The sequence below is a fragment of the Peromyscus maniculatus genome, chromosome 12 (assembly GCF_049852395.1).
Source record: "Peromyscus maniculatus bairdii isolate BWxNUB_F1_BW_parent chromosome 12, HU_Pman_BW_mat_3.1, whole genome shotgun sequence".
Classification (NCBI taxonomy): Eukaryota; Metazoa; Chordata; class Mammalia; order Rodentia; family Cricetidae; genus Peromyscus; species Peromyscus maniculatus.
The window spans coordinates 49,869,760-49,885,344 of NC_134863.1; the positions used below are offsets into that span (position 1 = coordinate 49,869,760).

At 40.0% G+C, this 15,585-nt stretch overlaps 1 protein-coding gene across 1 annotated transcript in view; it reads right to left on the minus strand.

Annotated features, from left to right (window-relative positions):
- Epha6 (EPH receptor A6) overlaps positions 1-15,585 on the minus strand; it is a 921,293-nt gene that overhangs the window by 34,194 nt on the left and 871,514 nt on the right. The window contains exon 15 of the mRNA XM_006981610.4: positions 9,772-9,921. Within this exon, the coding sequence (XP_006981672.1) occupies positions 9,772-9,921 (150 nt within the window). The remainder of the gene's footprint in view (positions 1-9,771; positions 9,922-15,585) is intronic.

Here is a 15,585-nt window from a genome sequence, read left to right on the forward strand (position 1 = left end):
TGTAGTTTTGGTGCCTGTCCGGCTGGCCTCGCACCACTACTACTCGGCACAATTATTTTTTAATAAAGAAAAAAAAAAGACACTTTGGGAGAACAGAGGTAACTAATGGCTTTTCTGTACTTTACATCAGCTTGTAACTGTGTCAATAAGAGAACAATGAAGTCCTCGGCATGACTCGCAAACAAGGCTCTGTTACTGATAAAGGAATAAGAACTCGGTTCTGCCTGCGATTGGACCTTTTACACCGGAAGCTACATCTGTAGAGATTCTGAAGCTGAAGGAAGTTTGCTAACTACTCTAAGTTTTCGGGTTCCCCTGCATTTAGGAGAGGATTTGTTTTAATACAGAACTGTTTCCTAAGAGCTCTGAGTGTCTGCATAAGGAAACCAAAGTTCAGACAGGGATGGAGGATGTGCCTTGTAAACAAAAAATAGGAACATTGGGGCAACAACACATTTTTTTTTTTTTGGTCAGGTTCCTTATTGTGACCCTTTTAAAGAAATATACAGATTTCAACTAATTATGGTATTTTAACTGACATATATTCATTGTACATGATGTTGGGTTTCCTGAGGTCAATTGCATATTAATATATTTAATATACTTTGAGACTATAACTCCATACTCCCTACCCTTCTTATCTGCCTCACACCCTCTCATTTGCACCTTTTATTCTTCCTGGACAGTTTTACTTCTACTTTCAAGTCATATATGCATATGTGAAAATACATCTGTATACATAAACACACACACACACATATCTGGGATCCACAGATAAGAGGCAACATGGAATATTTGTCTTCTGAAGTTGACTTACAGATTAAGTTCCAAACTAATTTATTTGAAATTGTCTTTTCTAGAGAGGGCAGTGTTCTTAAATCCCAAGTTTCCCTGGTGAGGAAAAGCAAACTTTTCTTCTTTGGAACCTCATTCTGAATTCAGAAGCATATCAGGCAACTTTTAATATTACAGTTCCTTGGTCCACTAAAACTACTGAAAACCTATTAAAAAGTAGCTGAGTATAGCTGAAAAGAAAAATTTAAAATAAACTCTATGTAAATGACCCCAGAGAACAAAAATAAAAACTACAACAACCAACAATGGCAAATCATATTGAGTGGAAATCGAAGGTGTAGCCTTTTTTTTTTTTTTTTTTTTGTAAAGGAAAACACTGTGGATGCTGTAGGTTATCTAGTTTTTGATCATGTAGTTAGAAAAGAAAAAAATACGTTTTTTTCTTAAAAGTTCCATGGTAGCAGTAACATATGAGTTTGTGGTTTCTCCTACTTACTTTACTAACTGAATTATTTAGCAATGGTGATTCACTGCATTTTTTGCATATTCCCTATTACTCTTGTTTCTGAAGTAGGCATCCATCCTGAAGGTGCAATTACTGTTCATTTAGTTAAAATGGTGCCTATCAACCAAATGCCCATGCACCAAGAGTATGAATTACTGAAAAGCTGAGAAGACAAAGACTGTTTTGAAAATTGCTTTAGTAGAATACATATTCAAATCAAGGCAAAAATTTCCCCTGTAAAATGGAAGGATGAAATAATGGGAATGGGTTTTTTAGCAATTTACTGTATCTTACACAGGTCATTACACAGGGACCATTACATAATACAGCCGAGTTTGGAAAATCTAATCAGAGGGAAAAAAAATTGAAATTGACTGGACTATTTGAGTCATAAAATCACACTGCATTTCTAGGTAAGTAGATTCTGGGCATCCTCCAGTCTTGGCTGTGGTGCTGACCCCCGAGAAGGGTTATAGAATTATGAGGCAATCAAGAAATACAGGAAACATACTTTCTTCCTTCTTAAATTTCAGAAGGATGTTTTCAACCACACCACATCTAAAAATAAAAACTGGATGATACATCCCATTTTCCCCCTTCTAGTGAGCCTCAGAAAGTCACCTACAGGGAAACTCATTATTATTATTATATGAAAGCTTTAAAAAAGTGAGGAGGAAAAACTCCAACACTGTGGTAGCATTGTGCTTCCTTATAGCCTCAAGTGAGATCTTCCCTGGTGTCTTTCTTCTAGGGAAAACGGATGAGTTTAGTGGCTAAGCCTAAATGATAGCTCACCCAGGAGGCATCTGCGGTCCAAACTGCTTCAAGGCTCTTTTTTTTTTTTCTTTCAGTCTTGCAGTCAGATCATTAGAGCTACTAAAGTCGCTTCTCGTTTAAGTGAAGCTGGCTTTTTCTCCACCTACTGACTGCGGATTTGGTTATTTCCTGCTGTTCATATTTTGATCCTCCCACCCCTGTGAAGCTCATTACCTGGTACAAGCGCTGAAATGGGGAAGCGCAGTGCCCTTGGTACCATCTTTGGAGCTCCCACATCCACAATGGATCCCCATTATGTAGTAAATTACAACAATTTGGGACTTGCATGAAAATAACACACATTACCTTGACCTACCTTACAGAAATGAAAGATAAGCATCCCACGCTTTAAAAGCAGCAAGACATCCCCCACCTTCAATCTGCTTGAGAATTGTTTTGGGTGATGGGATCCTTCTGTCTGTCATTCATTAAAATTTGACGGAATTGTTGGTAAGAAATGTAACAAGAGAGAGCATTTCATGAAATTTTAACATCAAGATACAAAAAAAGCCACAAGGAGGCTTTACATTTCTCAACAGCGATAGGTCAGCCTGCATCCTTTTGCAAGCAGGAAGCAATGTAAACACTTCTGTGTGATGGGGTGGCATGCATAATTAACGAGGCTTTGGTCTCATTAGGTAGAGCTGTTGCAGAATTCTGGATGTCTACTTTACAGGTTAGCAGTAAAGGCAAGCACTTTGGATTAAGCAGGGACTGGCACTTCAATTACCATGGCTCCCTAACAACCTGGGTAGATCACTGATCCTTTCTAAGCTCCAGTTCTCTTATCTGGAAAAGGGGACAATAATGGCATCTACCCCAGAGAATTGCTTTGAAGCTTAAAGGAGCTAATCATATAAAATGGCTGTTTTCTGTTAGCCTCCTCTTCAGCACCCTGGTCTCTTATTTCTAACTAGGAAATTTTGTTCGTTTAAACACAAGGTTGTTATTGACAGGTAAAGACTTAATCTTCTCATGTTTTAAAATTTGGTTTTAAATATTTATTCTGTTATTACAATGTTCTTCTTCATGCGTTTGTGGCTTGATATCTTAATGTACCAATAAAGCTTGATACTTAAAATACATAAAACAAACTGTGTCAAACAAAAAAAAATAGGTGATTTATAGCAGATTCATAAAATTCAAACTTTTACAACCCATGGTTAATTAAACAATGTATATGTACCAGGTACTATATATGAGTTATCTTTTATTTCTTCAATGTCTACAATTAGTTATTTTGAACTGCAGGAAATGGTATCCCAAAAAGCTTAAACCGCTTGCCTAAACGTTCAGTTAGTCATGGGCTTGGGATTGGAGAGCAGAGCTTCCTAGCTATTTTAGGAAGTAGCTCTTAACTGGGGTTAATTCTGTCCCCCATCTCTGACAAGGCAATAACCAGGGACTTTTGTTGTTATTTTAGTAAGGGAATGCTACTGGCATCTAGTAGGTAAAGGTTGGTACTGCTGGTAAGCATCAACTCCAATGTTCAGAACAGACTCTCATCCCAAATCCCGATGCTGCTGATGTTGAGAGACTCTGCAAGCCTACTAGTCTTTCCAATTTGTGCTGTTATTAGATTAGAATACAGTATTTACCCTGACTACAAGGGACTTATCTGAAAATGTTTTCGCTGACTGTGATTGACTGTCTTACTCACTGGGCTGTAGTTAGTTTCAGTGGAGCTTTGCAAGAGATCAGATCCTGTGTGAGACTACCTTTCAGAGGAGCCATCAAGTCAAAATTTATATTTCAGATCTCTCTTGCTTCAAGTCAATAAGTCACTTCTCAGCATCACACTCTGCAATGAACATTTTAACCTGTAACATTTCACATCAGATGTGTGTGGCTCATCACTGTCTCACTGTGATTGACACCGGAACACGTTTGAACATGGATGAGAAAGTCCTGCTAGGGGAGGAGTCCATGTTCACCTCAGCTAGAACTGAAGGTGCCATTGGGTTGACTAGAACTGGAAGTATCGATTTGGAAGGGGTAACATGGCCATTACCTACACTTCATCATGGAGAATGAGAAAAGGCTAGCTGTGATGGATAATGCCACTTTCTGGTCTTTTTCAGTGACTAGAGTTCCTCTGTTGCTACAGTGCTAGAGTACCGTGGTTCCTGATCACACGGGCATGGAGACTGACAGGTACAGAATCATATACTTGAAGTCATACAATTAAAGATTTGATGCATCACACCACAAAACTGTGGGGAACAAGGCACCTGGAGACCTATTTCTCATTTTGCCTCCATAGTCTTCCCCAAAGCTTGATACTCCAACAATCTTGTGCCACTGCTGTCTTGGGCACTTTCCTTTTTGTGACAGTCATTGTGAACCATGTCTTATCCATGGGTCTAGAGAATAAAAGCAGGTTAAATGTAAAAACAAAACAAAAACAAACCCAAAAGAAAGAAAACCAAGAACTAAAACCAAAAACAACAAAAAACAACCCTATAAACATTTGGTGTCGCACAAAAGTGAGACTACAATAAAGTTGCTCTTGAAAATGACAAGTATCCCAAAAGAATGGACAAAAGTGAAGCAAAACAAGCAAACCAAAGAACCTCACATTTCTTCTAGCTGCACAACTATTTTCAACTTGGAAAACTTGCAATCACCGTGCTCCATCCACCTTGGAGTGGAGAAGGCTGGCATAGAGACCATGCATGGCTAATCACAGTATTCACTTCTCTGATGGGGCTTTAAGTCAGGGTTACAGAGCTAGCCAGAGTCTTCTCTAACATTAGATTGGCCTGCGAATTTGAGAAAGGTCTTATTATACTGGTCTTGCTGGGCTGGAATCGTGAGCCCCAGAGTATGAGACAGAAAAGAATGTAGTGATTAGAGAGAAAAATCTAGAAATCCAGGCCAACACTAAAGCCCTGTATGCCTGGATCCAGTGTGCTAATTGACCTGCTGTTTCATGATTAAACAAAACAAAACAAACTTTTTGTTCAAGTTAGCTTGTGTTGTGTTCCTTTCATTAATCATTAGAATAACCCTCTATAACAGAGTTTGCATGCTATCTTGGTATGTGTATTTTAAATAGCTATAGTGAAGTCATACAGTGTTTTATTACATTTAAAAAAAAGCACAGAATATGCTCTTGGTGAGTATCATTCTAACTGGACATGGGTGTAGGACTTATAAAGTATAAGAACTTCATCTCTGCACCAAAATAATGGATTCCCTTAGTAAGAAATATGTCTCCTTAATTCTTTTTTTGTGTTTATGGGATATAGTGGAGAATTCCATACAGGTGTACAATGGATAATGATAAATCAGCATGATTAGCCTTTCCATTTCTGCAACCATCTGTCATTTCTCTGCTCTGGAAATCTTCAAACTTCTTTACATCTAGTTCTTTACAAAATAGGTAATCAAGTCAGGTGCCATAGCACATGCTTTTAGTCCCAGTCCTTGGGAGGCAGAGGCATACAGATCTCTGAGTTCGAGGCCAACCTGGACTACAGAGCTAGTTCTAGGACAGCTACTGGGCTATAGGGAGAAATCCCGTCTCAACCAACCAAAATGAAACAAAACAATGCCCCTCCCAACCCAAAATATATAATCACTAGTAGTATCCTGTAGTTACCTTGGTGTGCTACACAGAACACTAGCCCTTGTTTCTCTGACCTGGGTGTGTTTGGGTACTTGGTACTTGTGGCCTGATCTCCTCGCAGGCACCTCTTAGGGACTGTTAGAGTCTAAGTACCAATCATTAGTGCTATATGATCATCTTCTTTAGCTTCCCTTTGTGGGAGAGAGTTCCTCATCTGTCTTTCTGCTCCTTGTTGATTTCATGTAACACAGTGGAGGACTGATTTTCCCTGTTCCTCATCCTTGTCCCAAGTGCACACCTGGTCGGTGATTGACACATGTTTAATAAATACTTGCTGAATAGCTCAGCATCTGGCACCAGCTATTATATTTTGTTAGGTTTTTTTTTTTTTTATGGGATAGTTCTGTGCATTCTGCTTTTTTTCCCCCTTCTCATTTCCCTTCCCTAATGCACAATTCCACTGACCTTTGGGAAACTCATTATATTATTCACTAACACAGATTCTGCAGACTCGGAATTGTTCATTGTAATAAAATACACCATAGTCTGCAGAATAGAAAAACCATTTCCTAAAAACTGTCTGAAATTTCCTAAACTCATTAACAATCCTAAAACATTGTAACGTTCAATTTGAACTGTGCCCACAGCTTTGTTAAACTCACCAAAATGCAGTGAAAGCATATACAATATTGAAACAGAACATAGTTGGACTTTTATTCTCTGTCTCACCACTTTTCTTAGAAAACACCTTGGATGGAAATGGTCAAATGTAAACCTATACCTTGACTCAACGAATGAGAACTGCAGGAGAAACAGGGAACAGTCAGTATTTATGCAGAGGTCAGGAAATTTTGACTAAGCTATTTCTGCTTCTAAATGGAAATGCTGGTTACGGGATCCATCACAGACATGCTAACTTCCAATATGTTGAGCTAAACAGAATTCCAGCTCCCATTCCTGCAGCAGTGGAAGGTATTCATGAGATACATAAAAGATCTCAGCTATTTCTGCTATTGCCTAGTAATGTGTTGATCCGAAGGCTTCAAGATTTGGCTCCCCAACTCCAGCCCCCACTTTCCCCCTCCCTGTTCTCAGAATCTTCCTTGAGTATTCTTTGGCCCCCCACAGAGAGACAGTGAAACTGCAGTGACTGAGAGCCTATTTTGGCTCTGGAACTTGGTGGAAAGTTCAGGCTGATGCTGAGGACAGACGTGAGCAGGCTCAGTGTCAGGAGGTGATTCCTGGCGGTAAAATCTTCTCCTGTTCCAGATAGAGTCCAGGCAGCCAAATGAGGCTTAATAGATGAAATCACTCTCTAAATGGTCATCTTGGATGCTGATCATCAAGATCGATGGCCAGAACTGCTGGGTGAACTGTTGGGCACAATGCAGGCAGAGAGAGGTTGACGACGGGGTCTGGACTACTCTAGGCAACAATTAAGAACAATTTACCTGGTAGTCTGAGTTGAAATGGTACATTTGGGCCATTCCCCACAGAAGCTGTCCTCCTCAGCAATCTATCATGTGGCCTGCCATCCTCGCTTGTACCTGATCTGCCCTATGAAAGTCCTGTCTAGGCTTTGGTACCTCTGCACAGATAGGGAGAACCCTATACTAGCAAAGGAAGAGCACAGATCTTTCTTTGCTAGAATAAGTGCTATCCGTGTCTCTTCAGAGATAAAGTCATAGCCTCTTGCTATTAGAAGGCACATTAAACAAGAACCTAATTATTTCTTTATCATTTTATTTAGTCATGAAACTGAGGCACTTTCAAGGTTTAAGTAGCTTTCATGATTGAGCCATAGTCCATATCATCACGGTCATGCTTGCTAAGTCTGTGACTGCAACGTGTCCCAGGAGGAAAGAAAATCTAGGGATCGAGAACCTCAGGAAATTGCCCTTTCTCTTGGTCAGGCTTTTATTAGAATTGCTCCCTCTGAATGTCTAATAAGAAAGACTAATTATGACTTTCATTGCCAGAAGTGAATGACTTATGAAAGTGTTTCATAAATAAATCAAATCCATGTCTGGAGTTTCTTATCTGCCTCTTTTGTTTCACTCCCATTAATGTCAAGCCACATATTATATTTTTTGCTTATTTATTTTGTTTCCAGTCTCTTTTCTAACTGTTAAAACATCAACTTCATAAGGAAGTTGCACGAACAACATCAAACCAACAGAGAAGTCACAGTTATTCCTTGCTTTCCCCAGCCACGACCTGCTCTGAAAGTTCACTATGGCTACAATCTAAAAGCATGAACAACTCATTACCATGGGATCCTGGACAAGGAGAGGTACTGAAGAGGACTTGACTCTGGGGATTTGCTTGGACGGCTTACTTTAGTCCAAACAGGGGCAATGTTCAGGTTTAGAATAAAGCAGGTATTAGAGTGACTGAACTTAGGCCTTGCAGGACCTTTGCTAACTGTTTTTTAGGAAGTACAAATAAGTGCTAAAAAATAAAACAAAACCATAGCGTACAGTGGAAGTTCTGGGAGTGAAGAGACAAATTTCCAGTTTGGGAATTTAACATCAGGAAGTGCTGGAACACACACACACACACACACACACACACACACACACACACACACACACACACACAGATGCTCAGTGACTGAGTGACAGGAAGAGCTGTGAGGCACACATTAGACAAAACTCCTCCAGGGAATAGAGGATTCTAGCCAAATGACACGACACTAAAATGATCTAGTGCTGGGTACGGCATAGGGGTTGTGGGCACAGCACACACTGTATGTAAGAGCAGATATTCCAGATGTTCTGAGGGACCCTGCTATTCTGACTTTGTGTTTGATACTGTGCTTTGGAAAGCAATGACTGTGGAGCTCATGTGACCTTATCCTTGCTGCTTTATAGGTATCTGGTATTGGAATGACCCATGGTCAGTCCGTAGATATCCACATAATGAAGTAGGACTCAGTTGCGAAAGCAACACTCCACATCAGTAGAAGCATCAACAGTGGCCAAAATCTGACCAAGCTTATGCCTGACTCTAAAATCCCAGCACTCAGGAGGTAGAGGCAGGCTGATCTCTTGAGTTCCAGGCTAGCCTGGTCTACACAAAGTGCGTTCCAGGATAGCCAGAGTTATATAGAGAGACCCTGTCTCAACAAACAAACAAAACAAAACAAATCTTGTGAAATATGAACAATCTGTAGTATGTACTAGCAAAGTCTGAGGTGTGGAGGTTTGTGAGGAAGTTGTCAGCTTTTAACTGGAGTGAAAGGATGTGATACTGCAGTAGTTATGCTCCGTGTGTGTGCTTAGGGATGATTTACAGGCACATAGCTATCTTTACATCTGTGGACCGTCAAAATCATAGCCGTGCTCATTTCCCATCATGCTAGCTTTAGAAACCATCAGGGGGCATTGAAGAAGGTGAGCTAATAAGACAAAGCTGGGTTCTGAGACGAGGCAGTGGTGAGAGAATACACTGTCTGCTCTGACCTTGCCCTCACTTGCATTGTTGGGATAGCTGTAATTCTGATTACTGTCTCTATGACTGTGGGCAGATCATAGAGGCTGAGTGTATGAACTATTCCGTTCTGTAATGTTATCAACCACAAACGTAATTGCTACAGATAAAACAGAACCAAAAGAGAGAGACCGAGAGCTCGAGATTGGACAAAAGATTATGTATCTCAAAAGAACCTTGAGAGATGACATCTATTGATAGTGCATCCCTGAAAGCATTCACTCTTCTTCTAAGTATTATCTGGCCTGGGCTGATATGGGTTTTGCAGTGGTGCACTGTATTGCCCTGTGCAAGAAAGGAAATGTCAACATTACCCTTTCTTTTGTTTAACTGTAGGCAAGCATAATCTTGCTGCCCTAGAACAGTGAGAGTGTCTCAGAGAAGATGCATATCAGGCATGAAACAAAGCCCAGCTTGCCCAGTCAACTGCAGTGAAAGGTTTCTCAGATTCTCAAGCCCACCCTCTCCCCAGTCCCCTGTGAAACAGCCATCAAGACAAGGGTTAATCTGAAAGGGAATTACAAGAAGATTTTTCCCACTCAAAGGTAATGTGCTTGCACACACAAAATGACAGACCTGTCCGTGTACTTACATCCTGGTTGGACATTTCCCAGTATGGTCTCTCTCCGTAGGACATCACCTCCCACATGACAATGCCATAGCTCCATGCATCACTTGCTGAAGAGAATTTTCTGTAGGCAATAGCTTCCGGGGCTGTCCACCGTATAGGAATTTTCCCACCCTGAACAAAAAATAGGATATTTCTCAGTTGGCTCACAAGTATATTAAGACACAGGCATTCCTTTTAAATATCTCTGGCTTGCAATCCCTAAGCACTTGATAATAATGTTGGCACTTTAAATAGAGAACTAGGATAATGTTAAAATGTGAGAATTCCCCCCCCCCCATAATTGTTATTCAGGAAAAATAGCTTTAATGGGGAAAAAGTCTTAGTTTGGAAAGCTTTTATTTCTTTCATTAGAGAAATCTATTTTTACTTTAGATTCACACAATTAAACACACTATTATGCCGTTTAAAGTTAGTTCCAGATTATGGGACATTAAAAACTAAATATTATTCAACACTCATTAAGCACTGTATTACGTTTATAAATAATAATGAGACTAAAGCTCATGTCTAATTGAAGACAAATGGTTAGACAGGCTGAGCAGCCTGTACCCACTCCACAGTTGGGAGAATGTTCTGTTGTTGCTTTTTCTCAGCTCTGATTACATTATTTAAAAAATATTCTTTACCATGATACAAGATCAGAGGAGTAGGATAACTTTCATTTTTCACACGTTAGGGTGCATTGCATTTTTTCCCTTCAGTGTTCAAGTTTACATCTGAACATCATAAAGAGATTAAGTTGCACACATTTGTACTGTTTAAATGCTAACGTCTGTCATTGTGTTATACTTAACTTTTATTAACATTTATTACATTTTATCTGTTGAAACACTCTATAAATCTCCTTTTACTATGATGGCAAGAATAAAACGATTCATCCATTTGATTTATAGCAATATTTAAAAATCTCAGCTTAGAACTACCACGTTGCGTCGATGTGTGTGACCATGGCGCCACTAGATGGCAGTAGAGAACAAGGAGCCGCTCCTGTCTGACTCTAACCCGGGAGATGGCTTCAGTTCCCAGCAAAATTATTTCCATCAGTCAGAACCCGCCACCATGGGATTGTTTCAACATCATCAGCATTTTCATGTGCACAGCATCTGAGCTCGCGATCTGTACAGAAACTGTGTTAAAGGGACTGTGGAGGAGGAGTGGAGGAGAAGAAAAAAATCTACGTATTTTCTCTCACCCTTGATGAATTTAGGGTTGGCAAACTTACCTTTTAGATGTGAAATTTCTGAGTACTATAATCTTTAATTATTTAACAATCAAAGCACTATGCACTTCAAGAGAAAAAGGATTAATTTGAAGTAGGAGCCATTTAGCCTTCATACGGCAAATGAGAGAATTAGTGGAACCCTCATTTCAGAGAAGCCTGGAGAGGAATTGTTAGGACCCTTGGGAAAAACACCTTGAATTCAATCCTCTGGTTTTACAAGACAGTGAGCAGCCTAGTGTTCAGAAAGAAACAATTGATATCCTTAGTATCTGAAGCCTACTAGTGCAGTCACACAGACGGCATGACGGGTGTTGTTAGAGAAGCGTAAATACCTCAGCTGGAGAGCTGGGCACGTAACTAATTTTAATATTTAACGTGATATAGTATAGTCATTTATCATGTAGCAGTTTGGACAGGAGCCTGAGCCTGGGTTTCTGTGCTTCAGGGCAGAGGTCTTTTAAAAATCATCGAATAAAGATCAGAAAATCACATTTATGAAGTTAGTTAAAGCAATTTAATTGGGTGTGGAGGCAGGAGAGCAGAATCTTTTTTGTTGTTGTTGTTTTTCGAGATAGGGTTTCTCTGTGTAGCTTTGTGCCTTTCCTGGAACTCACTCTGTAGCCCAGGCTGGCCTCGAACTCACAGAGATCCACCTGGCTCTGTCTCCCAAGTGCTGGGATTAAAGGCGTGCGCCACCACCGCCTGGCAGAATCATCTTTATTTTTCCCCTTAAAATTGTTTGTTTGTTTGTTTATTTATGTATTTGTTTTTGTGTGTGTTTTCTATTTGTGCCATGTGTGTGAGGGTGACGTGGAGGCCAGTTGAGAGTTTCTGGTACCTTAGAGCTGGAGTTACAGATGGTTGTGAGTGGCCAGAAATGGATGCTGGGAATTGAATGTTGATCCTCTGGAAGAGCATCAAGCATTCTTTTTTTTTTTTTTTTTGTTTTTGTTTTTGTTTTTTTTTTTTTTGTTTTTTGAGACAGGGTTTCTCTGTGTAGCTTTGCGCCTTTCCTGGAACTCACTTGGTAGCCCAGGCTGGCCTCGAACTCACAGAGATCCGCCTGGCTCTGCCTCCCGAGTGCTGGGATTAAAGGCGTGCGCCACCAACGCCCGGCGCATCAAGCATTCTTAACTGATGAACCCTTCTCCACATATATCTCACACCCCCAAAAGATTCAATCTTTAATCTAATGTAAATTTGCCAGAAAAACAACCAACCAAACAACAAACCCCACAGAACCCACAGTTAAATTGGAATTCTAGATAAATAGCAAATACTTTTTTTAGGGTATATATACTCCATGGAGGAGCTTTTTCTTTCTTTCTTTCTTAAAGTGTGTCCCTACTATTTATAAATCAATAAACCAATCACCTTTATTCAACTATAATTTAAATATGCATTCTGTATTTTGATTTGTGACAGTTGGCAAACCCTAGTCAAATGCAGTAGAAATAAGATGTTGTAAAGGCTGTCATTGAACATTAAGTGATACTCCCAGGAAGCTGGGATTACCTGCTTGTCTCTGCGTTTGTTAAGTCTTAGTGTGTTCTATGGGGTAGTGCAAAACAGCGGCTAATGATGACTTTATGTTCATTTACCCATTGACTTGTAAATGATATCCTTATTCAAATGATTCACATATGCATACAAATTTGTATTCCAAACAACTTTCACATGTAAATGTGAATTCTATCATGTTCCTTCTTGAGATTTTTCTTTTTCTTTCCAAAGGGAAGATATTAAAAACCTTGGACAAGTTGCATTGCTACCTGTTGTGAGCTGTGCTTACTCCAAACCCCCGAGTCGAAGCCCTAACCCACAGGGTGACTCTCTTAAGAGAAATTTAAAGAGGAGGTGATGCATGTTAAATCAAGTCATCACGGGGTAACCCAGTATAACTGGTGTCCCTACAGGAGGATGAAGAGACCGCAAAGAATCTGCAGGCACAGAGAGAAGGCCATGTGAGGACACCCTCAGGAAGCAGCCAGCTGTCTATGAGCCAGAGAAGCTTCCAGAAGAGCCAGAATTGCTGACACCTTGGTATTGGACTCCAGAACTACAAAGAAAAAAATTTCTTGTGTTTAGGGTACCCTGTTGGGGTATTTTCTCATGACAAATCCAGCAGACTAATTATTATACTACCCTCATAAAAAAAAAAAAAGAACCCCTTTCAATACTTCATTTCAAATGAATGCCACCACAAAACGAACAGCATATCTTTATTTAAAATTCCTTGCCCAGTGTTGTCTGGAAATGAAAAGTGTGAGCCAGAATAATCTTAAAATAAAATATGAAAAAAAATGGGACAGACGTTTAATGTAGAAAATATAATTTTAAGTAATGAAATGCATGAATCTAATAGTGGGTGGGAACTGGGATGCTTCTGAGCTCACATGTGATAGAGATAAGGAAATATTCAAAGCACATTCTTTTTCTGATAAGGAATACTAGATATAGTTTATTTCTAGTTGTAAGATTAGGCAAAAGGGAGAGACCCTTCAGCCTAGGGCATGGTTTCTATTTCCTACATAAAAGGAAGTAGAGGTCTAGCTATCTTTTGTATTTGTGTGCAGTGTGTATGTATGTGCATGCTTGTGTGTGTGTGAGTGAGGGTGCTTATGTGTCATAGCACATGTGTGTGGCACACACGTGGAGGTCAGAGAACAGCCGCAGGTACCAGCCCTCATCTTCTAACTCGTTTAAGGCAGGGTCTCCTTATTGTGTGGCGATGCACAGCCAGCCAACTGGCCCCTAAGCTTCTGGGGTTTCTCCTGTCTCCATCTCCCATCTCAGTGCAGGTGTGCTTGGATTACAGATGCATGCTGCCTTACTCAGCTTTATGTGCAGGCTGGGAATTGGAACTCAGGTCCTCTGAGTTCCATGGAGCCACCTCCCCAGGTTCTCCTCCCTTTAATAGGATGGACTAACTTAAACTGTGGCTTAATCTTGGCTACACATTTTTTCACCCATGGGCGCTAAGGTGCTTTTTGTCTTCTTTCATTTCTTTCTGTTATTTCTGGAAGCTCTAACTACCAGATGCTTACTTCAGGTTCCAGGAATGAACAAACAGGATAATTCTTTAGATCTGAAACCACAATCATTGCTTGTTGTTTCACCATATGTTAGAAGAAAAGATGCTAATCAAACGGACGAACTGGGATTCAGAAGCGCCTTCATTACTAATTCCTCTCTTACACAGCAAGCTTAATCACCAGGGAACAAAGGAAGAACAGGAAGTCAGACACATATATGCTACTGAAACCATTGCTAGCAAAGCTTTTACTCTGTTTTCTAAATGATATTCAAAGCTTGTTACCCACCAAGTAGGTAGTGGGTTGCAGATATAAAGGTGCTGAAAACAGAATGGGGAGCTCTGCATACCTGTCTATCTGCATACCCAGCACCTCACAATGCAGCTGGATTGCAGATCTGTTTCACATTTAAATTTTAGAATGTAGCCCTATTGTCTCCAGGGTCTGGCCAATCAATAGATAGGTAGTAAAATTACAAAGACAACACTGAACTCTAACAAAAGAAATGATCCAGAGAAAGCAGAGACATTTGAAAAAAATCCTCTATTTTTCATTCTCTGGATTTGATGCTTAGCCCAAAGAAAAAAGGTTTTGAATGGACAATAAGCTCTTTGGAGGCATTTCTTTTCTTATAGAGCCTCCATCTGAAGTCCTAAAACTTTAAGAGATAAGAGTAGACAAACACCCAGGAAATGTATGGGAAAATGTTTATCATTTTAGCTATCAGGAAAAGGCCAATCAAAATTACAAGGAGGTTCTATCTCACCACAGTAGGAATGGTTATCATCAAGAAAGCAAACAACAAATGCTAGGCAAGATGAGAGAGATAGGAGAAGGAACCCTTATTCAGCGCTGGTGGGAAAGTAATCCATTCCCTGTGGAAAGCAGTAAAGACAAACAAACTAGCAAACGAACCAAAATGAGCTACCCTGTGATCCAGCTATAGCACCTGTAGTTATATACCTCCAGGAGTCTAAGTTACAGAGAGTCTTTCACATTCATGCTTATTGGGCCACTATTCACAATAGCCCACTTACAGAACCTGCCTAGGTTCTCATCAACAGATGAATGAAATATGGCATCTGTACACCATGGAACTTGATTCAGTAATGAAGTGCAAAATTATGTGATTTGCAAGAAAACTGATGGAATTGGAGATCATCATGGTAAGCAAACTAAGCTAGATTTAGAAAGCTGTATACATTTTCTCTCATAAATGGAATCTATCTGTCTGCCCATCTATGTATGTATGTATGTATGTATGTATGCACCTACCAACCTACCTACCATCTGTCTGTCTGTCTTTGATATTTAAAAGTAGAAGGGATTATTTGGGAAGAAAGGGACCAGTGGACAGGAGAGAGGATCTAGGGTGAATATAAGCAAAAATACATGTTAACTATCATAATTCATTATGGAGCACCTGAAGTCACCTTTTATAGTGTCCAGGCTCAGGTGTGACCTACTTGGTGTGTGTGTGTGTGTGTGTGTGTGTGTGTGTGTGTGTATCGTCTTTTG